The following is a 9,508-nucleotide window of genomic DNA, read 5'->3' as shown; positions in this document are numbered from 1 at the left end:
ACTTATCTCACTTTTTTAATTGTTTCCTTTCATAATACCTCTTCTGGGATCATTTAAGTATCACATTATTTCATTAACATGCTCTCTGAGTCACATATATGCACCTGAACAGTCTTAAACTCACTATTTTTATAATGCATGAATCTGAAAGATCTGTGGCTATGCAACAGCATCCGTTTTATTCTGTTTTATGCTTCCTAGTACAAGTACAATATTTTAACTTCAGACTCTCTTTTGGATATAATGTAGTTATAAGTGTGTAAACTTTATAACTAGTTAGATAAGAAATTATTTTTCAAAATAGTGGTAAATAAAATAAAGATTACTAGAGTGAAAGCTTTTTCTACTTTCAGATTTCAAGTATAATGTCACTTGCCATTTTTTAGTAATTGTGAATTTACTAGCAATTTCTGAGTAAAAATTGTTTCTACACTTTTTTTTCAGTGTAGTGTGCATAACTTCATGCACTTACCACTATGAATATATTAAGCATGATAAACTTACCAAAACAGTATATTCTAAACTAATATTACCAGCACAACTAGACTAAAAAATTGTTTTCCTTTGCAGTCTTAGCATACAGTTTCTTTAAGAAGTGAATAAAGTCTTACCTTCAATATTTCCATCTTCTTTCTTGACTTTCTTTCTATCCTCCGCTGTCTAAATGCAGTTCTGAAAGAGTTGACTAACTTTCTTCAAGCTGCCCAAAAAAGAATTAGAATGGACAGAAAGGAAAGTGACAGAAAATGGAGGAAATTAGTTTCTAGCTTGCAAAAAGTGTTAAAACAGGCAAAATGGATAAAAAGAGTGATGGAAGAGGAATAAAGTGCTTGTGAAATGAAATGAAGAGGGAATCAGCTGAAAGGAGGTGATGTACAGTAGTAGAAAAAGAGAAAAGTAAGTGATGCTGGGCTCCAGAGTCGTTCTCAGTGAATTGTGCTTCCTTAATGCGGAATTGGAGAGCAAGGGATGGAGGGGGTAAGGTAGGGGGGGGGGCAAACAGAGATGGGATAGGATCAGAAAGAGAGCAAAATGGAACAAAGTGGACTAATACTTTAAAAGCAACTAAATCAGAAGCATTTCAACCAGGGCTCTTCACTATAATAACACGGAGGAGAGGGAGAGAAGAAATGAGCGGATGCACAAAGTCAGGTTTTTACTGCAGCAAAACTGCACTGTTCTCTCCAAACCTCTCTTGCCCTCTCTCTCTCTCTTTCCCTCCTCCCTCTCCTGCTCGGTGACGCTGGGCTACAGGGCTGTACTGCTGGGTGTGCATAATGAGCACCTTTCTATCTCTCTCTGTCTCTCTTTCTCTTGCTCCTGTTCCCCTCATGCAATGAAGCTGCAGAGAAGCTCTTGATTATTAGATGCTTCATTTAAAGAGATGGAGGGAAAGAGAGACAGATATAATTTTAATCAGTCACAATAGTCTCTCGCCCTCAGTTGCATCTTGCAGTGGCATTGCTTCAGCCCAAGATGCGGTCCAAAGGACATTTGAAAGCAATACACCTGATTGAGAGATTGACAGATAGTATCTGTATTCGACATGCATGGGCTGTTGATGCTGTTACATATCATTTTATATTAAATGCATCTTAATTTTCATGCATTGACTTTCAAAACGTTAAAATGCTGTTTTGTGATCTTTGATGTGTTGATTCTTTGATTGCCAGTTATATAATGCTCACTTGCATTCTTTTATATTCTATGGTCTAGTTGCTCTACTTATTGTTTTTCTCTTATATTATTTGCTTCTGCTTGCATTATTATCATTAGATAAAAGCATCGTCTAGATGAATAAATGTAAATCTCATTGTTGATAACTTGTGTTAAGGGACTATTGATCTTATGATCCTATAGTTTATTGTATCCTCTGTTCAAAATGATTTCAAAACCCTTCTTAATGCACAAAACAGTTCCATAACAGGGATTTGTGATATGCTTTGATCATTTTAGAGATGAGTTGACACGAAATACTCTTGGGAAGTTCTGCCGTGTGAGATGCCACCTCTAAAACTATTTTAAACAGCATTCTTTTATGAGTATTATGCATATGCAGCTTGTATATCCTCGTATTAATTCAGGGACTGCATGAAATAGTAATATTTGAAGGGAAAAGGTGATTAAATAGAGGATAGTTATACTGTACATGACCTTCACTTTTAAAAATGAAGCTTTTTACTGCTTTTTTTTTTTTACTTCATCCAAGATTCTTGTGAAAGAAGGGCTCATTAAAGCTCATTTTAAATGTTCTTCACATTCTTTTAAGAACTGTTCACTGAAAGGTTCTTTAGGGCAACCTTAAATGGTTCTTCTCTAGCATCACTGCAAAAACCTCTTTTTGGAAGATTTATCTTTAAGAGTGTATGACAGACATGCATTGAAATTCTTGATGATTTCCTGATGTCATAAAGGTCCGTGCACACGTCATGCCTCAATCATGAAGCAACTTTCCAAAAACACACAAGGTCACATGGCAACCTTCATGTCACTGCAGTATTTTTGGCATATCAATAGCGGGACCCCCGTATGATGTGCAAGATCCCCTCCATTTTTACCTTTACTAAACATCTCCCCTCTTTCTCTCCCCCCTCCCTCCTGTCCCCCCGCAGACCGCTCCTCTCTCCTCCCCTCTCCGTTTTTTCTCCTCCTCTCCCTCCCCTATGCTCAGTTCGGTGTGTGTCTCCTCATTCAAAGGGCGCAAGGGTGGGAACAAGTCGTCCAACAAAGCATGTTACAGCGCCGACATGACTTGCCCGTCGGAAAGCGAGAAAATCGTCATCAACTGCGGCGGCGTGAGGCACGAGACGTACCGGAGCACCCTGAAGACGCTGCCCGGGACGCGTCTGTCGTGGCTCACTGAGCCGGACGCCTTCAACAACTTCGACTCGGCAGGAAAGTGGGCTGGTGGCGCGTGTGGCGACCGCGGATCTGGGCGCTCTTCGAGGATCCCTACTCGTCCAAATACGCGCGGGTGAGTTTTCAGCACCTCTTTACGCGTGGACAGCTCCTCGGTCTAGCGCTCCGGTAACTTACTTTAGCCGGTGACGGTGGGCTGAAATGTTGTTGAAACCCTGATTTGAGACCCCTATTCTTCAAAGCACTGTATGCATGGAGTAGTTTGGCTGGTAACAGAAAGGTTTCAGGTTCAAACCCCAGATGTCCTTGAGTTTGAGCGTCCTGATTTAGAAAATCTAGGCACTTTTTCGAATGGACAAATCCATAGCATTGGTATACGCACTGAACTAACAGGCTAGCAGGGAACGTTCTCATCAAGTTACGAACGTTCGTTCGAAGTTTACTGGTCTTTAGTAACAAAAAAAATGTATAGCTACATCACTCAAGGAACGTTTTTTTTTCCTATGAAAAAAAGTATTTGGATGTTCATCTAATGTTTTTTTTAAACGTTACTACTTACGACTGGTTTCAAAACATTCGAAGAATATTCAAAAGTAACATTCCTGTATTGTTTGCAAAATGCTCAAATGGATTGTTAATATTCGCATTAAAAACTGGAAAATTTAAATATTCAGATAGTTTTCATAACTTAATGTAAACGTTATCAAAACAGAACATACTTTTGTTATCTAGGTTAACATAAGGTGAAGTAGCTCGTAGTAAAATATTTGAGTTGGAATCTGAAAGGTTTTGGGTTTAAATCCCAGATTGTGCCCTTGATTTGTGCCCCACTGATTTAAAAAAAACCTAGACACTTTTTCCAGATTGACAAATCCATAGTATATACTTGTGTTAACCCACTGAACTGACTTGTTTAGTTTCCCAGCTACCAGGGAACGTTCTTTTGACGTTCTGGTAAGGTTCTTTCAAAGTTATGAACAAACATTGTTTCAGTAACGTTAACAGAACGTTCATTCAAAGTTATCTGGTTTTTAATGACATTCCCAAAACGTTAGCACAAAAAATGTATGCATCATTCAAGAATTTTTTTTTTTAATGTTTAAAAAAAACCATTTTTAAAAGCGTTTCAAAACGTTCAGAGAACATTCAAAAGTAACGTTCTCATAATGTTTGCATAATGATAAATTATAAGCACTGATATGGGAGCTGCTGCGGAGACAGGGTGCGTTTGATTGATATTGCACAAATATGATAGACTATCACTCATATTTTTGCTCCGAGACATGGTCAAATATTTGAAAACAAATGCCCTGGTGTGTTCATACACTGTGTGGACGTATCAGATTCTGCTGAGGAAGTGACTTGAGGTTGTTTTACAAATTTTTTTGTATATATAGAAAGTCTATGTCCATTTATCCATGTTGACTCACATACAAGTTGGTTTATCAGCATATTTGCTGATTATTGCATGCTGTAGATTGTCTTTCATGTATTTTAGATGAAATTTAGATGCATGGTTGTCTAATTTAACATGTTATGTCATAGAGGAGCTCTCATCTTCCTATATGAAACCAGATATAATGACCTTACTGTGGGAATTTTTAGGAAAGAGCTTTAAAGCAATGTCTGCGTATACATATACATAGATGCGACACATGCACAATGGTTGTCTGCTGTGTGTTTGTGCACTTGCAGATGGATCTAGACATGGCTTATACCTGGGGAATGCATCTCTATTGTCCAAATGTCACTGGCAGGTCAATATTTGCCACAGTTCATTCACCGTGTTGTCAGCCAGGGTTTACTGTATAGTTGTTGCTGTGTGCATGCAAGCATTAACATGCATGAAGTCACATATAGTAAACACAATCAATTAGTGGTCAAACAGTGAGGGTTTTTTGCTGAGAGAGCAGGGTGACTGATGGAGATATACTGTGTGGAATGTAGTTGAATTATAAGATGCTCAATTTAAATTACTTATATTGGACTTTATTCATAAAAATAAGGACAATACATTTCTGAGTACTTTTTCTTTTTTTCAATAAATTCATACAAGGATGCATTAAATTGATCAAAAATGACAGAAAATAAATTTCTGATGTTACAAAAACCTCTTTTTCAAATAACTGCTGTTCTTTTTAATGTTCTATTCATCAAAGAATCCTGAAAATCATGTATTACAGTTTCCACAAAAAAAATATGAAGCAGCACAACTGTTTTCAACATTGATAATTATAAGAAATGTTTCTTAAGCAGCAAATCAGCATATCAGAATGATTTCTGAAAGATCATGTGGCACTGAAGACTGGAGGAATTATGCTGAAAATTCAGCTTTGATCACAAGAATAAATTTAAAGAAAAAAGTATTTTTGTATATATTGATCATATAAATGCAGCCTTAGTGAGCAGAAAAGACTTTTTTCAGCAACTTTAAAAAACTACTTTTATATACAATGTTAAAGAGCATGTCATATGGTATTTTAAAGTGTCCTAATATTGTGTTGGAGTCCCCTACAACAGGTTTAAATGCATCTAAGGTCAGCCGAGTGCTAACGTGACTAACTGATGAAACAATACAGTTTGTAAACCAAAATATGTCTACTGTAATGTTTGAAGAACGACAGACAAAAGACTGTCTTAACTTTTAATCAGAACGCAGAACAGCTGTATCACAGATGCAGCAGCCTAACTAACTCGCTCGTCTCTCCCGCATTAACCCTAGAACTGCCGGTGCAGCAAAATAAACAGCAATTTCACAATGATTATAAAGTCTGTGTGCTACACTACATTCTTTATTATTAAATGAAGTAATTAGAACAATGTCAGTCTACGTTAATCGTACTTACAGGTTGTGCTTTGGAGAGCTTGTTAGTCCAAATGAAGAAGATAGAAGAAGCCAACGAAGATAAAAGCCAAGATTAGAGAAGCAGTCCTTGGTAAAATGACATGCACACAACAAAAGGTTGGAATTGTATTTCTGTGGTATCCTTGAACACAGCGTCTTCTCAATATGATGTAAACACACTAACTAGCGGAAGTGTTTGTGGGCAGGGCGGACTCGCGGGCAGGCGGGATTATGCAAATGTGTTACCCAGTGACGTATACCAGTAACAGGCAAAAGATTCGAAAATATGACGACTCGTTAAGGCGATTCAGAATCGACTCTCTCTTTTGAGAGACAATATCTTTGTTTATCATGCACTTTTTTGATTAACAACTTTGCAGGTTATTTTCATTTAAGGATAGCTACGCTATAAACTGCAAAAGAGATATTTTTCAAAAACCCATATGACCTGCTCTTTAACTGTCCCACTGAATTTCAGTGCAACAATTTATGTTACAGTTCATGTTTTATGACTATTTTACTAAATGTATTTATTTAATTCATATATTCAAATTTTTGAAATGTATTTTTGAATTTTTCCTTATTAAACATTTAATTTTATTGACACAAACAATTTTACTCTTAATGGGCCATGTTTTCAAAAACAATGATAATTAATTCAGAAATTCAGACAAATTGTTCCATTGAATTGAATGCAACAATTCACTCGATATTTACTCAAAATTCAGAAAACAATCTTAGCGCTAAAATATCCGCTAAATTATTTCAGTTTAGTGACAGTAAATAAGATACTGAATTGAAATAAACACTATTTTACACTTTTTCAACCTTATTCATAAAAACAAGAACACATTACACAAATCAAAATCACTGATACATCCATTCCTGCTTAAATTATGCTGTTTTAATTTAATTGAATGCACCAATTTACATAACGATTTTGCCTGTGATGTACACAAATGTATTCTGCTTGTGTTTCACGAGTAACGCTTATTTATTTGACTGTATTTATGCAAAATTCTCTAAAAAAATATATATGTAAACATAAACATAATGCTCCGCCAAGTGCAAACACGGTTTCTCAGAAAGCATTTCAGCAGTGTTACTGTGCTGTGTTTCTCTCCGGTCATGCATTAGGACACGACAGCACTCCGTAACCTACAGTAACACTTCACTGATCTCAAATCTAGCAGGACTAGACAAGACAAAGAGGCCGCTTGTAAAAAAGGACGGACAGAGGAAGGCAGAGGTGAATGGAAGGATATTACTGGTGTGATTTAAAGCCGCTCGCTATAGATTCGTGGCACGGGTGAAGTGTGTAACATTTATGAGCCGAGCGATAATCTGCATGTTATTCAAACCTACAGCAGTCCAACACACGTGAAGCTTGAACACACACACTGCCGCAATACTGCACTCCGGCAGCCCGAGCTGTGCACTAGAGCAGGAGATGAGCGAGAGAGGGTCAGATGTAAGGAATAGGAGGGGAAAAAAGCGAGCTGGAGGAAGCAGAGCTGTGAGAGATGGAAGGAGATGGACGTTTGAGAGGAGGAGTGGCTGGAAATGAGAGGATGGGGGTAGAGGAATGCTTAATGGATTCATTTTAACATCTTCAATTATAACTAAAGGCACCGGATGCCTTCCTCCCCCACTTCTGTGGATTATTGTTTAATCGTTTATCAATCGCTTGGGTCTTTGTCTCTCTGAAGGCATCTGATCGTCACATACACACACACACACGTACAGCTAGGGATGTAACGGTATGAAAATTTCTTATCACGATTACAGTGACTAAAATTATCACGGTTATCAGTATTATCACGGTATTGTTCAAATGTGCTGGAGATGTTCAAAAAGTACCGACACATAAATCATTTCACCACGTTTTATATTTAAAAATCAACAAACAACAAATAAAATGACTTTTTGTTTGCATAATCACTAAAACAATAACATTACCAATGATGTTCGGATTTTAAATGACAACTTGACCGACAACAGTTTAATAGCATGTTGAAATATCTAATGTAAATGTTCAAATAAAGCTTTGAAAAAGTTTCATAAAAAGGTAAACCTCACATTTCAGCCTTTAAATGAAGAAAATATATTTTGATAATTGATTAATAAACGATAATATGTATTTTATCTGCTCCATAAATAATTCTACATAACTTATCTGAATTGTTTAAATGTGTAGAATCCACATAAGCTTGTTTTTCATCAACCGGTCAAAATTTACAGAAGGGCATGCAAATTCAGCACAGCACCGTGAATACAGATCTCAGGCAGCGTGTGTGAAAAAGGTACAAGCAAATCACGTGATGCTTGTGGCTTGATTTCAAGGGACATATTGCTTGGGAAGAAGCAGAGATTTGCAAAGTCTTACTGCGCACCTGTTTGTAATCTGTCTTCCATATATAGGAGACATTTTTGGCACACTTACAACGCTCTGTTTAATGATCTAACATATTATTGCTATATAGATTACATATAGATTTATATAGTAAAATATATAAAGTATTTATTAATATTTTGAATGGGCTTTTATTTGTGTTTTCAGTTTTTCATGTGCTTTTTATGTTCTTTTGTCAGTTGTGGCTTTTTTTAACACATACTGGACATACAGTGAGGATACTTATGCACAGCACGTGTAATGGATTCTGCTCATTTATTCAGAAAATAATGTCTAAAATGCAATTGAAATTTTGCTATAAAAACACCTTTGATATTACATGTTAATTAAATTTCGTTCATAATTGAACTGAATAGAATTAAGCTTGAATTACGAGAGCACAAAATATTAAGTATATATTGATAAATAAAAAGTTTCAATTGGCTTTTATTTGTATTTTCAGTTTTTATTTTAATTTTAGTTGAATGTTGTAGTAATTAAAAAAAATTGTTTAAAAAAAAAAGTGGTTGTTTTTTTACTTTGTTTACATTTAAATTTTAGTTTTAATAATTGTATTACTTCCACTTCAACTTTTTTCAGTTATTTTAAGTTTAGTTTAAGTGTTTTTATGTGCTTTTGTCAGTTTTTTTTATATATATATATATTTAGCTTTATTTATTTTTTTATATAGCTTTTTTAAAATAAAGCTTTTTTATTTATTTATTTTTTAGTACCTCAACTTATTTCAGCTTTATTTCAAGGCTTTCGTTTCCTTTATTTCAATGTTTTACGGTTTATTGTAAAAGAAAAAAAGGAAAGGACAATAATAAGAGTGAGAATTCTCATGTGATTTCATCAGAACTGCATTATGACATACCTAGCGATGATTTTTTTTTTCTGATTATGACATCAGAATCAACTATCTGTTAGTGTTCTGATTCAGCGTTATAGCCAAATACTTATTTTATAAGATTTGTGTATGTTGTGATGTAAATAGACAGCATGAACTTATTTAAAGAAATATACCTTGTTTTAACTTGCCGCTGCCTAACTTGCATTATACTGTCCTTTTTATTCTGGTTACACTCCTGCATAATGTCTGCAGCTGCATATACAGTGGGTACGGAAAGTATTCAGACCCCCTTAAATTTTTCACTCTTTGTTATATTGCAGCCATTTGCTAAAATAATTTAAGTTAATTTTTTTTCCTCATTAATGTACACACAGCACCCCATATTGACAGAAAAACACAGAATTGTTGACATTTTTGCAGATTTATTAAAAAAGAAAAACTGAAATATCACATGGTCCTAAGTATTCAGACCCTTTGCTCAGTATTTAGTAGAAGCACCCTTTTGAACTAATACAGCCATGAGTCTTTTTGGGAAAGATGCAACAAGTTTTCACACCTG

General features: G+C 35.5%; 1 protein-coding gene across 1 annotated transcript in view; it reads left to right on the top strand.

Moving 5' to 3' along the window:
* The first annotated feature begins 2,747 nt into the window (after positions 1–2,747).
* The window catches only part of LOC107555185 (potassium voltage-gated channel subfamily C member 3-like), a 54,462-nt gene continuing 47,701 nt past the window's right edge, over positions 2,748–9,508 (top strand). The window contains exons 1-2 of the mRNA XM_016237907.1: positions 2,748–2,766; positions 2,865–2,974. Of these exons, the coding sequence (XP_016093393.1) occupies positions 2,748–2,766; positions 2,865–2,974 (129 nt within the window). The remainder of the gene's footprint in view (positions 2,767–2,864; positions 2,975–9,508) is intronic.

Source organism: Sinocyclocheilus grahami, unplaced genomic scaffold (assembly GCF_001515645.1).
Source record: "Sinocyclocheilus grahami isolate Dianchi unplaced genomic scaffold, SAMN03320097.WGS_v1.1 scaffold19.1, whole genome shotgun sequence".
NCBI lineage: Eukaryota > Metazoa > Chordata > Actinopteri > Cypriniformes > Cyprinidae > Sinocyclocheilus > Sinocyclocheilus grahami.
Note: the sequence above shows the minus strand (reverse complement) of the source record. Positions and strands in the feature narration are given on the sequence as shown.